Source organism: Lingula anatina, chromosome 1 (assembly GCF_051362555.1).
Source record: "Lingula anatina isolate TDL-2025a chromosome 1, LinAna3.0, whole genome shotgun sequence".
Classification (NCBI taxonomy): Eukaryota; Metazoa; Brachiopoda; class Lingulata; order Lingulida; family Lingulidae; genus Lingula; species Lingula anatina.
The window spans coordinates 16875803-16896164 of NC_141767.1; the positions used below are offsets into that span (position 1 = coordinate 16875803).

At 32.7% G+C, this 20362-nt stretch overlaps 3 protein-coding genes and 1 non-coding gene across 8 annotated transcripts; 3 read left to right on the forward strand and 1 right to left on the reverse strand.

The window, feature by feature from the left end:
• Nucleotides 1-125: 125 nt before the first annotated feature.
• LOC106177100 (ubiquitin-protein ligase E3C) lies at nucleotides 126-12232 on the forward strand. The gene is made up of 25 exons (XM_013559782.2): nucleotides 126-290; nucleotides 776-829; nucleotides 1051-1125; nucleotides 1387-1530; nucleotides 2659-2771; nucleotides 3149-3297; nucleotides 3425-3578; nucleotides 3802-4073; nucleotides 4314-4456; nucleotides 5019-5200; nucleotides 5412-5498; nucleotides 5734-5885; nucleotides 6213-6436; nucleotides 6726-6830; nucleotides 7106-7171; nucleotides 7434-7452; nucleotides 7647-7741; nucleotides 7937-8075; nucleotides 8395-8639; nucleotides 8844-8968; nucleotides 9100-9190; nucleotides 9434-9532; nucleotides 9927-10083; nucleotides 10276-10406; nucleotides 10888-12232. Exons 1-25 carry the CDS (start codon nucleotides 225-227, stop codon nucleotides 11056-11058), a joined length of 3258 nt encoding a protein of 1085 aa, XP_013415236.2. The 5' UTR covers nucleotides 126-224; the 3' UTR covers nucleotides 11059-12232.
• Trnap-cgg (transfer RNA proline (anticodon CGG)) lies at nucleotides 549-620 on the forward strand. The gene has a single exon. It is a non-coding gene; the product is annotated as a tRNA-Pro (tRNA).
• A 1645-nt stretch (nucleotides 12233-13877) lies between the features above and the next one.
• Nucleotides 13878-18072, reverse strand: LOC106177098 (uncharacterized). 5 transcript variants are annotated; one of them, XM_086999831.1, is made up of 2 exons: nucleotides 18057-18072; nucleotides 13878-17200 (listed from the first exon to the last, which is right to left on the reverse strand). In XM_086999831.1, the coding sequence occupies exon 2, from the start codon at nucleotides 17078-17080 to the stop codon at nucleotides 16226-16228; it is 855 nt and encodes a 284-aa protein (XP_086855957.1). In that variant the 5' UTR covers nucleotides 17081-17200; nucleotides 18057-18072; the 3' UTR covers nucleotides 13878-16225. The 5 variants fall into 5 exon arrangements, with proteins under 5 accessions (XP_086855957.1, XP_013415232.2, XP_086855954.1 ...); XM_013559778.2 differs by lacking the exon at nucleotides 18057-18072 and adding an exon at nucleotides 17477-17624; XM_086999828.1 differs by lacking the exon at nucleotides 18057-18072 and adding an exon at nucleotides 17424-17611.
• On the forward strand, nucleotides 17629-20021 carry LOC106177099 (transcription elongation factor A N-terminal and central domain-containing protein 2). The gene is made up of 4 exons (XM_013559780.2): nucleotides 17629-17828; nucleotides 18541-18682; nucleotides 18959-19149; nucleotides 19648-20021. The coding sequence occupies exons 1-4, from the start codon at nucleotides 17727-17729 to the stop codon at nucleotides 19837-19839; spliced, it is 627 nt and encodes a 208-aa protein (XP_013415234.2). The 5' UTR covers nucleotides 17629-17726; the 3' UTR covers nucleotides 19840-20021.
• The last annotated feature ends 341 nt before the right edge of the window (nucleotides 20022-20362 follow it).

The window sequence follows — 20362 nt, forward strand, 5'->3', positions numbered from 1 at the left end:
TTTTTGTAATGTATATTCTATCTTAATAGCATAAAGATTACGAAAAAAATAAGAAAATTAATACAAAAAATGATAATAACTATTTATATTGATACAAAAGTTATATATTGTAATATACAAAAAGCAGTTACTATTTCATGCAGATATTTTCGCGTGCGTTTTACATTATATCAACATTGTCGCAAGAGGCTCCCGAATATTCTTTATTTCCCGAGTAATTTGAAATGTGGAGCTTTGAAGGGGATTTTCGACGAAAGCCAGTACAGTCTTTAAGAGGGGCTAGTAAAAAGGTAACAGCAGAATTGTTTAAGTATTTTCTCACTTCGCAAATTTGTCACTGATCGCTAAACGCTCTTAAGGAAAAATGTAATGTCACTATGATTCATTATTAGCTCGTGACCGAATTTTGATCATATACACTTTTAGAAGAAACGAATGTCGAACCATCTGATGAACTATTTTGATGAAAATGTCATTAGTTATGTCTTAAGTACCGAAATAGTAAAAGCATGCTTTATATTTTAAAAAATGAGCCGGCAATCTTGCCTGGCTCGTTGGTCTAGGGGTATGATTCTCGCTTCGGGTGCGAGAGGTCCCGGGTTCAATTCCCGGACGAGCCCTCCGTTGGTATTTTTATTTTTTCGCCCTGTTACCTTATATTTTCTTTTTATAAATCGTTCTTGATTTGATATAAACAGTCAAGTGAAAAGTGGTGATTATCTCATGTTAAAGAAAATTAATACCAAATGCACAATAACTGATTTTTTTTCTCCAGGAAGAAAAGGATACCTTGCTGCAAAGAGCCCAAGCAGAACGAGAGAAGAGAGAGGTATTAGTTTGTTTGTTGCTTACAAGTTTCATGTATCATTTTTTTTAATGTGAAGATAAAGCTTTTGTAACTTATATAAATATATATAAAACCAGTCATTGATAACTAGAACTTTCTTTGGATGTTGTCTTTACATTTTAAGACCTCAACTTTTTTCTGTTTGTTGTAATACTCTATGCTTCAAATATATGATTCTAAAATATTCTTTGATGTTGTTTCAGGCTTTTAGACAACAAAATGCCAGTGTTACTAAAATATCAGCATTTTACAGATCTGCTTGTGTGAGAAGGAAATGGGTAAGAATAGAATTTAATAGGTCCCCAAAATTTTTATTTTATAATTTATAATATATAGAAGAAATTTTGAGATTGCACCAATCATTTGAAGAGGTTTTTATTATTTTTTGAACTTATTTAATTGAGTCTTTTTTACTATTTTTAAATCTTAAGTTTTGCATTCAGTTTGAATATGATGTATTAAATGAAATTTGTATTTGAATTGATTTAACCTACTACTGAAATTGAATTTTTTTAAACTTTGAATATTATTCTTTAAAGAAATCAGATCTACGAGCTGAGTTTGATAGATATATTGGAGAGCTGAACAAGGTAAAACAATCCACAGCTAATGTGAACAGAGTTGCTGAGCTAATCAGGAGGTTGCTTTTCTTTTTTGAAGAAGATCAGGACAGTGATAGGCTGGTAAGAAACATGTAACTGCTAGAAAAAAATCTAATACTGGATCTTAGTGTCAAACAGAGATCAAGAGGTTTCGACTTTATTGCAAGGTCTTCTTGAAGTGAATTGATTTTGAATTGTCACCAGTAAGGCATGGTGACATCTCCTAAGGCCCAGTCCCACAGATTTAATTTTTTCATTATCTTAGTAATAGTATAATATAACTGGATAATTTAAAATAGTCACTTTGATATCACTGATAAGTTTAATAATATCACACAATTGATGAAAGGGTGATAAGAATTGTGAACAAATACACCAAACAAACTTCTGTTAGTTTGTTATTAAAACAAAAGTCAATTTAAAGTCATAATAACTCTTCGTTTTGGCCAAAAATACGATTTTCCTGGAAAAAACGGCAATTTTCCCGTACTTACCAATGTTCAACGACCCCATTCCTGCATTCAAAGTTAATCCAGGGTTTTTTTCCTAAACGTACGGTTTTTTGTTAAAATCTCTTAAGAGATTTTAACTGACGGAGCCCTCTCGTATCGAGCGATAGTTTCTAGTGACCTACTTAAAACCGCGGGAAAAGCAGACAACAACACTATATAACAATATTATAAGATTCATAAGATATATTCGTCTTTTTTGCTCAGAATGCATTTATATCTACAATGTGTGCAATTCTGGGCTTTTCGTTATCCGACGCACTGTAAAAAACTCGCAACTTACGTCTGAGGGTTTCCCGCCATGTTATTTTGGTCTCGAATGAACGCGAGAATCCGCGTGACACCATTACGTCATTAGCAACGGATGCACTTGTCGACCGCGAAGAAAGCATCGAAAGCCCAAGTGACAAGCACAGATTTTAGTTTTACTACAATAACAGTCGTTTTAGTGGGAAAATGCAACAGAATATATTTCCAGGCGTTGTTTACAATGTATTTCTTGCGGAATTTTGAATCTCAAAGGAAGAGTTATTATTGCTTTAAGGTGTTGTTTTGCATACATATTCTTTTTTTTAGCCAAAATTTGCATTTGCTTGTCGGGGTTAAAATTTAACACTTGCGTTCAATTTCAGATTATATAAATACATTGTTTGATTCATTTTGAATTTCCAAGTACTATATTTATATATTTTTGTATCAGTTGGCAGTATGCCAGTTACTTGTGTACCATAAGGACCTGCTAATGCAGCTTTTGAACAGGGACTTACCTGTTGGATTGTACCAAGTGAAATCCCTTACATTACTTTGTGCCAGGTAAGATGGAAAGTAGTATTGATTTAACAGAGAGAATGATTATGACTCAGTTAAATTTGGTACTCGTGTACTCTTTTTCTGCTCTTTTTACATTATTAAGTAAGACAAAAAATATTTACACAAATGCCATCAGATCACTGTCTATTTTATCATTGACAGTCACCCATATTCTATTGTTGTTTTTTAATTTGACTATTTAGTTTCCACCTAGTTCAACTGTTATTCAAACTGATATATATTCAAAAATAAAGCCATCTGCACAAGTAAATGGAATAAAAAAAAGAACAAACAAATAGAAAAGTGACTGTTTAACCTCAACTAGTTTAAAATTATGTTGAGGGGAATGTATATATAATACTTTCATACTTGTATTTCAGGTACCTGTCCATTATATCATCAAAACAATTACCAATAGCAGTCCCTATGAGAATGTTGGAGGTTTTTACTTCATCAGACACATATAAAGGGATGAAAAATCCAACTACAACTGTCTTGAGACCATTGTACATTGGAGTCATGAAAAAAGGTAAGAAATGAAAGTAATGACCAAACTTTCTTTTGATGATAAAGATTTGTGCTCACTGAAAAGATATAATTCAATACCTAAATATCAGCGACTCTGAATCTAGAATTATATGGTAATTGTTTTACAGGATATTTTGGGTACTTGAAAACAGTATTTGAGACTAGAGTCCCAGCTTGTTTTGAAGAAACTACCAAACCACCAACACCCCTGTCTGAAAGTTTGTATGACCTGTTAAAGAAACCACTGGAGCTTATAGCTGATAGAGAGGACAAAGAATTCAGGTAGGGTGCATGTTGTATTCCAATGTATTAAAACTGTAGTATATGCATCCTTTCATTTTGTACTACATGTATCTTTGTCTTTGATGTGCCAGGGAAAACAGTGTATATTACCTTACTTACTATAAATGAAATATACCACAATACCATAGTTAAAGCTGTACTGATTAATATGAATGTGGATTTATATAATGTGGTTTTATATGCTTTATTTATATGGCTTTAGGGACATGGTAATCCACCACTTTTGCCAAGAGTTCTTCTGTTCTCAGCCCTCAGACCAAGTACGCTACTTCTTGCTCCCTGCCATGGCTTGTGGGCAGCAGTGGAATTTCCCCTTCGTAGAACTCCTCCATGCCCTGGCGCCAGACCTAGAGAACATGAAAGCAAACATAGGAGTGGCTGATACTGAAGAAAGGTTCCAAGACTACAGGAAAGGCACCACTGCGTCACCATGGCTGCTCCATGCATTTTTAACTCTGTCAAAACCAAAACTTGGTAATTATTTGTAGCCCAGGATTGTATATTTTTTCACTTTGCTTTTAAAAAAGGAACTTTGCTGTGCTCTTTTAAGTATGTGATGAAATTTCTTTGTTTGAGGAGAAATTCATGAAGTTCCTGTCCTTGATATAGTTGTGCATTTATGGTCAATAGATTATTCTAAAATCCACTTTCAATCCAAAGCAAGGGGATTTCTTTTTCTTTCAAATTGGTACTTCAGTGCAATTTTTATTGTAGATACGCTATCACCCAGAGACTTCCAGCACTACCTACAGGTGATGAAGAGACTCATTATCACTTTACCTGGGAAAAAATTAACAAGGGACTCTGGACAGGAGTCTGACTCTGATGATGAGGAAATGATGGACACTGTGGACTATGTAAGTATGGGACACAAATTTTAAAACCGGTCACTGGTTATTAAATACATACTGGGAAGTTTTAATTTAGAGAGGTAGAATAAGAAAATTAGCACCAATCATTCTACGGTTTTATTTAAACAGCTGTAAATTCATTTTTTGCAATTTTATAATATAACTGAAAGTGTTATGTCATAAAACTGTTTTACAAAAAAAAAAATCACATCTTATATGTAAAAAAACTGCTGAAGGTCTTGTTGCTGTAAAAGAGATGTAAATTTTTCATGTACTTGTACTTAAGCTACAATTACATGGTGCAAGATTATGAAAAAATTAAAGAAGAAAATATTGAGCAAAAAAATGCTGATCAGTTAAGATTGTGTGTTGCCAAGAAATTGTCTTGTTGCACTTCTCAAAGTAAATTCTCTTAAGTAAATTCAAATTCAGTTTTTTCTTGCTGTTTTGCACAAATGCAGTAGAGCAGTAGATCTACAGGATATAACATATGGATTTGAAAATAGTTCAAAAAGTTGCAATGGGCAAAAAAGGCTAAATTGCTTAGCTGTTCTTATTATATATTTAGGAAACTGCTGAAGGTCTTGTAGCAGTAAAGGAGCAGTGTGTTCAGGTCATAGACTCCCCAAAGTTTGTGAACAGTGTTTTAATCAGCCTAAGCAGAGACCCATCTGAAACCACTTTGTCTGCTGTGTGCACACTTTGTCACACTCTGATGTCTAAATATGGGTTAACAGTTCATAAAGTCAGGTAGGTCTTCTATGGATTAAGCATTTTGACTGGGTACTGTTGTTTTTTAATAAAGTGATAATTTTTTTTTCAAAAATGTTTGTAGTTGCTGTGAATTTTATAATTCTTAAATTTTTCATAGTTTGAACAGTTTGAACAGATATATTATATCAATAACATTGAATTTCCATCATTCTCATATTTTTTTTAAATTATCATTTTTGCTCCTTAGGTTACTATATTCACTGTCCCTAAACAAACTGTTCCTGAAGAATCTGTGGTATTTGTGTGTGTCTGTATGTGCTCCAACAGTCACAGGGTAAGAATAACTGAAAACGGTGACATAAACTGAAAATTTATTAATCAGTTTATATAATATTTGGTTTTGATCAATTTTATTTCAGTCAACAGCAAGTTGACATTGAAAGTCTTTAGCTTGTGATAATCCATAGCTGTGAGTTTTAACAGGGGACTAGCTGTTTTTTCTGTAGTTAACTAAATATTTTTAATTGATATTTTTATTGATATTATTTGCATCATTTTGTATAATGTAGGTCTAGCACATCCCTGCTGCAGTTATTATCCAGAGGACTTCAGATGCACCAAAACCTTGTAGACCAGATTGTACCCTTGCTGTCCTCATTCTGTACTTTGTTCAACCATAATATTATTACTTTACATGATGCCGAGTTTTTTGGAGATGAAGGTAAGTTTGATAGTACAAAAAATGTTACTAACTATTCATTTGATGTGCTCTCTATAATGATATTGGTAATTATTATTAAAAGATGGCTGTATGAAAAGCAGGATGATTTACTGACTCCTTAAATAACATTTTCCGATTACAGACTCCTTTGTCACAAGATTTTCATAGAGATAAGAAATTAGTCTGTAAAATGTACAGGATGCCCTAAGATGCTTTCGTATTAATCAAAATGGCACTGGATAATAATATTAAATACGATTATTTATTTATTTATTTATTTATTTATTTATTTATTTATTTATTTATTACCATTCTTTTGCTTCTTAGGTGAGCAATCCTCTCATATGCCCTTCAGTGTGGCTGAGCTGGTCTTGATGAGCGCTGCTCTGCGTGATGCTTGTCTGGGTATCATCGAGATTGCCCATCCAGAATCCAAGCGCAGTCTTCAACAGGAATATGTGTCTGCTCTGAAGAGTGTTGGGGTGAAGCAAAAAATCACATCCAAGGAAGAACTGGAGGAGAAAAAGCAGACATGGGCTTTTTTATTTCAGGTTGTGATGACTATGCCTTATATATGACTGTTCTTTTCTTGTTTATTAATTTTTGCATTTGTCAAAGGAATTTTGTTTAAGATGATTATAATATAGATGTTATAAGAAATGGCAATTTTTCGATTATCAATTTTAAAGAGGCTTATTTTCAAGGTCTAATACTAAACAGTAAACTGCTTTGTTAGAACAGTGTGTAGCTACACAGAGCTAAAGTTCATATGAAAACATTCTTATACAGCAGGTTGATTTGATAATTTTTATTTGATGATATTTAATTATTAATATTCAGAGAATGGCACAGTTGGTGAAACAGCTGTATTTGAGAAATGCAAGGCGTCCTTTCTGCCCCAGGAATCATTGGTTGTCAAATCAAGTAAACATACTTGCAGATAAGGTAAGGGTTTAGTAATCTTATTGCTACACCTAAAAAGCTCAATGATATTTTGAGTTTAAGATACAGAGAAGGTGTAAGAAAATGAAAATCATGATAATTTAGATAATTTCATTTAGAATATTAAAATACTACTGATCCATAATTACACTTTATTTTATCAGGTTATTCATATATTCTGTTTTATTTTAAATGGATTCATAAAATGTTTTCTTTCTGGTGTTTGAGGTAATTTTCATCTTATTATTATTCCTTATTATTTCTTATAATATTTTTAGCCATCTCAAATATTTAAAGCAGGTCGCTTTACTCGACAAGAATTTGGTGCAGGCTTGGAGGCTGAGGTAGGGAATAAATTATAATAGTAATCAGAGCAACAAAATGCATGTAGAACTATTTATTTATTATTATTTATTTATTATTTTTTATATATTATTTTTTGATTCAATACAAACTATAAAAGTTTTAAATGAAGTCGATCCATTTCTTGATATAACATGTACCAATTTTTTTTAATTTTAAATTTTCGATATTTTTCATAATTTGTTGTGCCACATCTTTGAAAAATTTGATGATATTTTAATTTTATCTGCTATCATTTTGTAGGGTTTGAAAGACTATATGGGTGAGTAAATCTATACACATTTAATTTTACTGAATCTTAGGTTTTAATTATCAGAATTATAGTTATAATTACCAACTTATGAAGTTTATTGTATATTTTGTAAATTGTGATATTTTTTCTGTGCCTTATTTATTTCATTTTAATCAAAAACCTTGATTCATGGAAAACTAATTTTTTTTACCTCTTCATTTCAGATGAAGATGGACCTCCATTGTCCACCACTGAAATCAGACAGTTGACTGTGTTAACAGAAATCCCTTTTGTAGTGCCATTTCAGGAAAGAGTGAAGGTAGGCAGGATTGATTATGCAGGGTCACTATCATGATGATTAAAATTAGATGGCGTGATTTTTAATTAAACAGTCTTTTAATGATTTTAATTAAACAATCAAGAACGATAGAAAAATTTTATATACCATCATTTAAATGATACCCCCCAACAAGTTTTAAAAGATTTGTTTTTAATTTGTTATAAAAAATTCCAGATATTTAGTAAGCTGATACTCCAAGACAAAAAAGAGAACCAGGGGGAGCCCCACTTTTTTGGTGGTCCACACATACAGGTGCTGATTAGGAGGAACTACATCTATGAAGATGCCTTTGAAAAACTGTCACCTGATAACGGTAAGCAATTATTATAACAAAAATCTATTTAGAAAGTCTCAACCCATAGAGCGGAGTGTCACATGTTTGTAGTAAAAGGATTATACATGCATAAATGTTTAAGACAAAATAAGTGTAAGATTTGTTAATCGAAACTGTTTTATAAATCACCTTAAAAGAATAAATAAATATGTTATATATTAACTTTTGGAAGTAGTTATTGTGAAGTGTTGATGAAAAGATATTTTAAAGACAATTTAAGATGTACTGTCTTTTATGTTCATGCTAAACTTAATTAAATATTATGCATTATCTTACATATATTATTTTTCCCACTCAGAGCCCAATTTGAAGCTAAGAATGCAGGTGCAATTAGTGAATGCAGTTGGACTGGATGAAGCTGGGATAGATGGGGGAGGGATTTTTCGGGAATTCCTGTCAGAGTTGCTCAAGACGGGGTTTGACCCCAACAGAGGTTTCTTTAAATACACGTCAGACAAACTGCTGTACCCCAACCCTCAGGCCAAGGTGCTGGTAGAGTCATTCACCAACCACTTCTACTTTCTAGGCAGAATGCTGGGAAAGGTGGGTTCGTTAAAAAAAAAAAGATCGCTTCTGAATTAAAAAAAAAATGAAAACAAGCCCTATTATGACTTGTCACTGTAATAGATTTTTAAGAAAGTGAAAAGTGAATGCTATACTATTGATTGAGTTGTCTTGTTTTGCTTTATTTTTGTCTATGAGGTGCACCAGTTCTTCCAATTTACACGATGTTAAAACTGTTTTCAGGCCTTATATTCCAACCTATTGATAGAGCTTCCATTTGCCAGTTTCTTCTTGTCTAAAGTGCTCAGTAGACAAGCAGGCAATGTAGATATTCATCATTTAGCATCTCTGGATCCAGAGATGTACAAGTGAGTATTTTTTTTTTTACAGTATTCTTACCTGTATATGTTTGTGGCGAATACTTTGTGGTTTCCTGTTGTTCACATTTCTACAAAGTTTCTGTTTACAAATCCAGTAAGTACAATTCTTTTTGTTTCAGAAATCTTTTATTTCTCAAAAATTACAAGGGTGATCTTTCTGACTTGGGCTTAGATTTTACTGTGGCAAACAGTGAACTAGGAGAAGTTTCAGTAAGTATTGTCTGACTGCAGAATTTATGTTTCCCGTGGTTTTAAGTACGTAACTAAGTAAAAAGGCCCAAAAATAATGAAATCATTATGAATCTGAAAAAAAATGATTTTGTATTGAAATAATAAAAAAAAAATGTTGGAAATGTTAGCTAGAAGTGTGCATCTTTATGATTCCATACAAATTTATTTGATTGAATGCAAAGGAAGTGAATAATTGATTAAAAATAATTTGTTCTTGTCAAGGTGGAGGAGTTGAAGCCAGGAGGTAGAAACATCCCTGTAACAAGTAGTAACAGAATAGAATACATTCATCTCATGGCAGATTACAGACTTAACAGACAGGTAAGTTTTCTCTTACTAGATGCATGTTCAAGTATGTATAAGGAATATGATGCATGATCATAGCTGTATATGTATCGCCCCCAAGAAATAATAAAATGAAATAAAAATAAAATGAAATGGAAAAATTTCATAATTTTCAGTTTATCATGAAGTAGAGCTTATTGTATTCAAAACAGTTGAGAAAATCTATAAATTGGAAATTCAGTAATGAGCCAGTAAATATTAATTTTGTCAACAGTTAAGATGTGGTGTACTACAGAAAATTGTTGAATTTTTCAGGATAATTGATTTTTTGCTATATTAAAATAGGCTGCTCACTGCATGCCTTGAATATTGTATCCGTTGTTGTCTTATTTGTCATTTATAAATTCATCTTTGATTGATCTCAATCCAGATTCGAGCTCATACACATGCTTTTCGAAGTGGTCTAGCAGATGTGATCAACCTGGAGTGGCTGCGTATGTTTGACTACAACGAACTCCAGGTCTTGATTTCTGGTGCTCCAGTGCCAATTGATATAGAGGACTTGAAACAGCATACAAATTATTCAGGTAAATGTTATTGTGATAGCCTAAGTATAACATCCTGCTCATCTTATATGTTGTTGCAAATGGAAATAGAATGATATTTATTAATTGATACATATACTCACTGGAGACTTACCACATTTAATCTTTATCCCTTTTATCCACTTTTGCTTACATTTGTCTGCATTATGATTTATCTCTCATTTGTTCTTATAGGTGGTTACACTGCAGACCACCCTGTGATCAACACTTTTTGGAAAGTAGCAGAGAGCCTCAATGATGTGGAGAGAAGACAGTTACTGAAGTTTGTCACTAGTTGCTCTAGACCTCCACTTCTAGGATTCAAGGTGAGTTAAGTTACTTTTTTCATAACAAGAAAAACATATTATGTCGTGGACAATTATGTTATTGTCATTTTACATTTAAACCCCCCACAAAAGTATGTTATGGACCATTATGTTATTGCCATTTTACATTTAAAGCCCCCACCACTCTTGTGTGAGGGAGCTATGAATATGGCTCCAGTCCATGCATCTATCAGTTTGTCTGTAGAGCTACATGTATATTCATACTTATCTTTGCCTGTACAGACACTAAAAATTGTTAATCCAAACTCGAAAAAAGGCACAAAATGTTGAATATAAAAACTTATGCTTAGACCATTGGATGGGTTTGTGAAAAGGTTACTTTGACTTACTTTTAGATTCTTAAAATTTTTAGCATAAGGTATGTCACATGCCCCTGTGGTAACCTTGTGTTACTTTGAATAGCATTATACCATGTAAGTATTTTATCAAGGGAACTAAACTATTGTTTTAACTATTGTAGGATCTTTACCCAGCATTTTGCATTCATTATGGTGGTCATGAACTAGAACGCTTGCCTACTGCCAGCACATGTATGAACTTGCTCAAATTGCCAGAATTCAAGGATGAAGAAACTATGAGGAACAAACTGCTTTATGCCATAGAGTCCGGGACTGGTTTTGAATTAAGCTAGTGCTGGAATGCTAGTGTCAACTTTAGCTGGCTCTAATCACCCAGGTACAGGAAGGCTGACTACAAGAATGAAGACACATCAAAAGTCAAGAATGTCACAGACCCATAATTGTCTCATACAAAAGATGTTCTTATTGTTATCTATGTATTTATACTTTTCATTGTGCTTCTTAATAAGACCCATTTATATTATATTATTTTTCAGTTCATTCCCAGGATATAAAAATATGCTATGTCATATAATGAGAGCCTGAAAGAAAGTTTTTTTTAAATTTATTTTATTTTATTTTATTTATTTATTTTTTTGTTATAGAAAGTCAAATTATAAATCAAATCAGCTGATCTTTTCACTAATTTTTTTCACAAATAGCTTGGTAAAAACATGCCATTTAACTTGGTAGATTTGGATATTTGATACTATATTCTTTTTAAACAAGTAGATGAAAAATTTTCTTGTGTGGATTTATCATATTCTTGATGTTACATAAACATATCCGATTTTTTACTGGCATATATTCAGACTAGGAACTACACATAATGGTTTATGCATCAAAAAATAAAGTTTCTAAATCATATACATGGTTGAAGCATTAAGGATATTAAGTAATAGGCAATTAACTTGGACAAGAGGAATAAAAAATGTTTTTCCTAGTAAAGTATGTTGTCGCGATTGTTTCAAATTCCATCCCGAGTTATCTTATTACATTTGGTATCTGTGATTCTGCCTGTTACTTTTTTGTGGGATTGAAGAATTAATGCTTGTTTCAGACAACAAATAAATAAGTAAACTTTCTTACAAATTAAGTGATTTTAATGTTCTTATCAGTTTTGATCTAGAATTATTTTCAGGAAAAGTATTGTAAACTGAATTATTATTTGGTATCATAATTTTTTTGTGTGTCGTAAAATCAAAGTCATTAGTATCACATCACAAGAATGAATGCCTTTTATCAGCATAAAGAAAAGAACAAAATCCCCTTGGAAAGGGTCCATTTCTAATTTAATGTGTGTCAGAATAATGGCATGGGCTGAAACCTTTTCATTATAGTGGTCTCTTTAGCATTGAGATTCAAATATGCTGCCATTAATTGACACATGATGCCTGTTGTTTTTCATACGGTTAAAATGAACTGTCAAAAATCAAGTGCATGACAATAAAACATTATTTAAAAGGGCTTATGTTGCTTCAGTGGGGAGAAATGGATGTGACAACTGTACCATGTCACCGAATAGTCCTTTAGCACAGGGAGTAGATTCATGTCTCAGTCATCTATTTTTAAGAATGGTGTAAAAGTCCCTTTGGTGTGCAGTGTATTCCACACAAAACATGAGTGAAAAATGTGAGATAAGGCGGTGGCTGACTAAGGTTCGTATTTGCCATAGTAAACATTGCATTGAAATTTCCCCTGATGATATTACAGAAAAAAAGTTTGTTAGCCTTTTGGTCTATTTATTTTCATTGTTATTGTGTCCTGTTGTGGAAAAGATTTTCATAATATGCATCACAAATTACTTCAGTATCACAGAAATGAAGATAATGGAAATTTTTTAGAATTCACAATATGATAATACTATTTTGAGTCAGGAGAAGATAAACTAGACTTATCAGAATGCAAGTTGCATGTTGTTTTGTTAAATCATTATAAAGATTCCTGTGGCAGCTTCCAGGATATATATCTATTTTTATGATGCTGGTACTTGTACCATGCAAGGGTACTGCATCGGCCCACACTCCCACTATGATTTTTCATTAGTATTTCATTTAAATGTGAAAATCTATGTTGTAAACATGTCCTCTTCTACTAAATATATAATGGCACATAATAAAAATAGGCTATATGGTGATATTACTTCAGTGATAAAAGTGGAGTGCGTATATAATGTTCAGCTATGAAATGTCACCAAAATGTTCAACAGCATGAATCCTTTACAAATCATAAATGGGATTGGATGTTCTGATGAACATTTATCTTAAAGGCAGTGTCTGGTACCATTTTATCTGAATTGATACCAAGGGTCCTATTATTTATAGCTATAGAAAATGATTTTTTAACCAATTTGACGACAAAAAAAAAAAAAAAAAAAAGTTTTGAGAAAATGATCCCTCCTCCTGAAAAGAAATTGCATGTTGTATTGTTATCATATATATGCATTCCCCTCCAAGCTAAGAGGTCGGTGTTTTGTGTGAATGCATGGCACAATGGAGGGGTAACATATGTACTCTCCAATTTAACTCCAATCTTTTTAAAGAAGAATCATAATTGCTAGTTAACTCCTGTCCTTCTGGAGTTGTGCCAAAACAGATTTTTAAATTAAGGGGTGAAGGATATAGCCATGGAAATCCTTAATGACACAGTAAACAATTTGGTCCATAACTTGTTGTCTTCTTGTCAAGTGGATAAAACAGGAAATGTGATCCAGTGCATTTTGTAAAAAAAAAAATTCAACAAACTAGTATCTACGTGCTAGTGGTAACGTGTATACAGGAATTCAAGGTCACACAAGGAGAGCGATGACATTTTTTGCGCAAGAAAAATTCCCATTTCTTTGTGAGTGTAAGAGACACTTAAGAACAATAAGATAATACTATGAGGATTGTTCACATCAGGTTTGATTTAAACCCAAATATACAAGTAGTTAGCAGAGTCCAGTTTCTGGGACCAATTTTAACCTGGTGTAAATGGTCCTACAAATTGAGTTATAAAAAATGCATGAGAGATTCATGGATATAATAATCATAAAGCTGTTAAATTTCCTCTTTGTTGTGAATATATGTTATAATATCTGAAATGGTGTACTGAATAGTTTTAACACAATATCTGCTTTTTAAAATTTTGTTTTTATTCAGCGTATTTACACACTGCAATAATCAAACATATCTGTAACAGCGACATTCACACACAATTTAAATTTACATATAAAAAGAGTGTAGTTTCCCTGTTAGGCATTTTAACCATTTCTACAATGTCTTATATCACTTGGAGTCGACATGCAAATTGCAAGGGATAAACCAAATTATTCTCTCGATCAACCACATTAAAACTGCACCTTCTTTAAATTTTTGGTCATTATTGCTCAACTCATCTGCCTTGGCTATATACAGCATAGAAGGTAAGCAGTAAATATCCATTCAAGTATCATTTTGAAAACTACATCCTTTGGCATGAAACTACATCCTTTGGTATTCCTTTAAGTTATATTATTGAAACTGAATGGTGGGAATTGATCAGATTAAGTGACAAAATTTTGACTTCAAAATGCATCTTAAGCTGCTGAGCATAAACATAATATGCCAATTCCAAAACATAAAATACATTTCAACATAATAACAATCATGAATAAAATTACAATGAATTATCACACTTACATTTACTAGTACTTCATAGCCACAAGTGTTCTTTTTTTATTTATTCTAAGAAAATATAGTTTTCATTTGATTATCAGTTTGTAACAGAGTCATAACTTGGGTAATGTACATTGGGTATTCAATGTTCCTCTCATTAAATTTTACACTATATCAGGGTTTCAGACAGCAGGTATCTCCATGGAATGTGAAATGATAAAAATAATAAAGAAAATGGGAGAAATATAATTATAGTAGCTTGGGTGCAATTTCCTAACCCCTTGCTACCAATCACCTTGCTCTGCGACAGAAAAAGACCTCGATACATTAAAAAATGTTAAGTGGCCACTCATTCTATTAAATTCCACTTTTTCTCTAAAAAAACAAACTTATAAAATATAACAAAATGCATGTAAAAACCTTGCCAAAAGCACATATTTACTTCATTTCAATTGCCCGTCTTGCTAACTTAAGACCAGAGTCCAGACATTTCCACATATCTGATATATCAGTTTTGAAAATATTCAATCATAAGAAATACCCATATCTATTCTTTTTGAAAGTTATTATACTTAGAAATAATGATTGAAAGATAAACAATGCATTAATTAATATAAAAACCATAAGATTAAACATAGTCATTAGAAAAAAAAGCACTCTAGGTCCTTATAATAACCACCACCAATGAAATAATTGCAACACAAAAAAACAAAAAGAAAAAAAAAGTGACTATGTTTATACTCATTAATACTAATCTTCACCAATTGATAAAGCATATGACTTGACAAAGAGTTTTTGCAAGGCAACTAATAAATTGCACAATCTTCTGCAATACTTTAACAGTGAAGAATAACAAGTGTTAATAATGAGCAACTGAAATGTTTGACTGAAATGTAGAATTTGAGAGGTCAAAACTGGTTTGTTCGTAAGCTCAAAGATATCTCTTTGGTTAGCCCAGCAAAAACATGCCACAGTGTGCAACAGTCATGGTATCTAATAACAGGGATGCAGCACAGCAGACACTGGGTTAACAGGTTCCAAAGAACTGCCCTTTTGGATGGTCTGATTTGTATCAAAATTTGCTACCAAGTTGGGTGAACTGGTGGGGGTAAGAAGTCTATGTTTTCAGAAACCCTCCACCCCATTTGAAATTGGTGGTTTGGCACTGTAGGCTTTTAAAGTTCAAAGGGATATATGGAATTAAGTTTGAAAGTCCTACAAGTTATATAATTTAGTTCACTCGTGACTCTGATTCAACACAACATTGTTCTTATCTTTGAAAGTTTGTTGCTCAAATTTTGACACTCAGTGTTGGCCTATATATGTGACATTTAAGATACAAAGCCAATCTTTATAGTCTTGAATCTTAAAAAAATGCCAGACAACCTGGATTAGAATCTTGTCAGTGACATTTAAATGGTGAGAATAATACAAAAAACAAACAAACAAACAAACAAGATTGCACTGATATTGCATTGCAAAGGAAAGCCCTTATATATACTGTAGCAGCGGAGTGTCGACACTGACAAGCATTTGATGTATACAAGTACTATACACAAATGATTTGATTTTCATTCTTATGACTAACATACCAAGTATGAGTACTGGAATATGAACAAATACAGACATTTTGTATAAGTGTTCAGAATACTCCTTTCAACGAGTAACATGACATTACTTTCAGCTTCTCTTAAGACAAGACATACTTGTATGGGTAACTGCATTATGCAGTGATATTATGCACATAACATGAAGCACAATATTTCAACATTCCTTTTAAAAAGAAGCATAACAATGGTATTAGTCATTATTATAATTTTGCAGCTTAGTGGAATTTGTGTGGACCATATTTACAACCTTGTGGTCTCCTTTTCTGCAACTGATCGCAGCAAATCCAATATTTAAAACCCATACAACCAGCAACAACTAGAGCCTCCACAACCTCACCAGGAAGCAAACGACTCCACATGGGAAAATCTACAGGTGGAAACTCATGATACTCACACAGTAAATGTCCTGCATTTTGTTCTTCAGCTATGAAAAACTGGTGACAGCGGGAACACTCTTTAACTGGGGCTTCCTGGCTGATTGGCCTGGCTCTGAAACGGCTGACTTTGCACATCTCCATTTGCTCAACTTGCTGCTCATTCATGCCACTGAGCCGACCCACTGACTGATATATTTCTGCCTCCCTTTCCAAAATGACAAGTTTTTGTTTCAACTTGATGTTCTCTTTCTCCATGTTCTCACATTTTTGTTTCCAGTGGTCAATAAGAATCTCCATGTTTTTGTCAGAGTTCAGTTTCAGATAGGCATTTTCAGTGATCAACCTATCAATTTCTTTTTGGGCTTTTTTGTTTGCTTCCAACAGTTCTTGTGATATGCACACCTTGTTTGCTGTTGCTTCTTTTTTCAATAAAGCATTTTCGGCCTTCAACTGTTCCTTCTCTATTGTTAATTTTTCCAATTCCTTTTTTACAACCAAGTATTCTTCTGATAATTTGAATTCACCTTTCCTCTTTGTCTGTTCAAAGCTAGCACTCTGTCCCACCTCTGATGGATGAAGGGCTACAGTACAACATGCTGTCTTGACTTTCTTCAAATCTTCATACAAACCATCACATTCCTTCGTCACTCGTTTTAATTCTTGTTCATGTTTGCAAGAATAAAGATCACACATGCTGTGCACAAACAGTCTACATACAAATATATTCTTTAGATTAGCTAGGTCAAAGACGTCACTGCTGGCTTGTCAAACTTTGTTTTTATGCAATGTCCTTTCAATTCTCTTAGGCCTATTCTGAAAAAAATTAAAAAAAAACATGGAAATTATAAACAAAATACAGACCTTAATTAATACCAGTTCTTTAATGCTTCATAAAATATATGGTCAGTAATACAATAACTAGAAACCAGTCGTTAAACGTTGCCCTCTTCAACAGAAGCAAAATAAATCCTGACATAGAGCTGTACAATGTATTTTCCAAATCTATTTTAAGGCCTTGAATGAAAACAAAACTTACACAATATACGAAGTTGACAGGTCCTGTAAATAAACAGTACCAAAAGAACTTACAGCGTTCGTGCTCAAGACAACAAGTGTCACTCTGCTTGAATATGAAGCTGTAAGTTATGTCATATAAATCACATATTTATACTTAATCCGATCGCGGTGCCACAGGTGATCCCACGAGTGAAGCCGTTTGTTTACTTCCTGGTTGTGTGTGGTTGTTCTCATTCTAAAGGTCAAGGTAACGGCAAGGAAAGAGCCGAGTATAAAATAGTCATACCTGCCTTGATTTAGTCGCCTCGCCTTGTATTTATACATGGATAAATTTATTAGAAAAACCCCACGAGAACCTAGGTCGGAAAAAATCCCTAGGCCAAAGAAAAAGAGCTTAAAGCAGTCCACAATTGAATCATTACAGGTAAACTGTTCATGTACATTTGTACAGCTTGGAGTTGGACATAATAAATTAACGTACTGAGTATCTCCAAGTGCACAGTGATTAACTTATTTTAAGTCGGCAGTTATAGTTCTTTTTCTCTTTAAGATAACATAAACTCCCATTCAGAAACACACTACATGCTAATTATATTTATCACCTATCACCTTCTTATAAATTTTATTTTAACAAAGTAAAACTGTCACTTACGTGAACTGGGTAGGCAGCCATGTTGCAATCATTCATTCAGGTCATTCGGCTTTAAAAAGGCCTGAGATATAGCCCTGAAACGCCTTCTGACAGATTTTTTTTTCGAGTATGGGTGCTGGCCAGTGAGTAGTAGAGTTTTATTGAGAAAATGGGGAACATTGGTGAATTTATTTTTTCCATTCTAATTCTTGTTTTTATTGCCATGTAAGAAGTTAGCACACACACACATAAAAAATTTGCATTAGATAAAAGATTTGATTAAAATTCAAAATCATTGAATATATACTTGTGTATTGTTTGGTGCATTGTCAAGGGCAAATTAGACATGCATATGTGCTGGGTGCTCTCTACCAAAGTATCAAATATCATGCAAGGTTCCAGTATACTGGATGATAGATATTTTGTAGACATTAATTTTACATACATAAATCAGTATGAATGAAATGATATTTTTCAACTCCAAATCCTCTTTCATTTGACTTAGGGTGTGGTGGTAGTAGAGGATGTATTTTACAGCAAGTCTGTTTTAGAATTAGAGGGCCAAAGCAAAGAAAAGATACTTGAGACAATGAGCAAATTGGAGGAAAAGATCCCCTCTAGGCAAGTTATGGTAGACACACAGATAGGTAAGTAAATTCCTTTGTACACTTTTATTAAAATCAGAATGGTAGTGGGAACTCCATAGGGATGACATATTGGAAATGTTCAGAATTGTAACTGCTGTTTTTTTTATTCATCTTTGACTGTTTATGAAGCCCAATAAACTGAGGAAATTATGAAATGCAGTTTATATTGCCATAAAAAGATCAAAAGTAATTTTAAACTTTTTTGAAAAAGAATCAATTTGACAGAATTTTGCAAACAAGTTGACGGATGTAACAGTTACATATGGCTTGTTTTAGGTCACACAATCAACAAGATGAGAAAACACGAGGACAAAGACATAGCATTAGCTGCCAAAAAGGTGTACTTTAAGTGGAAAACTTTCTTCAAGGAGAAAAGAGACAAGCCAAAGATTGAAGTTAGATCTGACCTGAAAACTGAGAAAATGCGGGAGGCAGGAAGAAAATTTATCAAAGAAGCTCTGGGAAAGGTTGAAATTTCATTCATTTTCTCAAAGTTGAGATTTTAAGCATTTAATTACCTTTATTTGTGACAGGAATTTATTAAAAACAACCCTTTTTTAACATCAAATTTGACAGAGAGATCTGTAATTTTAAAACACATGGTTACAGAAACTTCCTTCAAAATCATGTTATTTTTGGATTTATAGTATGTAATGCAACCATATTATTAGAACACTGGTACATATGAAAAAAAATGTTAAGTAGGGAAGTGGAAGGCAGAAAGGCAGGAAGAAATGATGGAGGAAACGTTGTTTTGCCTCGGGAGAAAATCTACATATAGTTCTTGGAAACAATTTGTTTTTCATTAATGAATAATGAAGGCACTGTTAGTAAATTTCTAAATATTAAAATAATAAGAATATTACAATTTGTATCCATTAAAAACATGACATGACAAATTTTTGGTGCACTGAATTTTCAACTTGACCTTTTTTTTGCTCAGTTTTGTCATCTTATACTTTCAGCATCACAAAGGTTTAGCAGAAAACATTGAAGTAGAAACTTTCCAGTGCTATAAGAGATTGATAAGTGCAGAATACAAGAAAACTATCAGAAAAATCATATTTACTCTCAGACACCAAGAAGAAGTAAAAAGGAAAACTGTTGCTGGAGAAATGAAAGTAAATGACTTGATAAAGTTATGCTCAAAGGCTTGACTGAAAAAAAGATGCTCAACTCTTCTTGGGTGCAAATCAGTATTGTTTGATCTCATGTAATGGAACAGTAAGAGAGTTTTCAATTGCATCATCAGTTAACCATTTTAATATGGAATTTTATAATGATGTTAAATTATTTTATGAGAATTTTATGCAATAAATTATATTTGTATAGTTTTATATATATGGCTCAGGCTTCAGCTCTATTTGCTGTTTGTGTGGTTTAGAAGATGCCTGATGTTGTGCTTTCTCAATGTATTGATGTTCTTTTCAGATATTCCTTTCACATATGGGATTTTGACCTGCCCTTTGTTTTTTTTTTCTGCATTTTCATCTTGTTTTTGTCAGCGGGTTAACCTAATGCTTGGATCTATCATTAACTATCGAAAACTAAAATTTCTAAACTTTTTTTAACAAATACAAAAAGTGGTCTCTTCATTAGTCAGGTTTGTTAGCTTGTTGGAGAATATAATTTTTTGCTAAACATTGACTGAGACTTCAAATGCGAGTTGTTAGAATATTT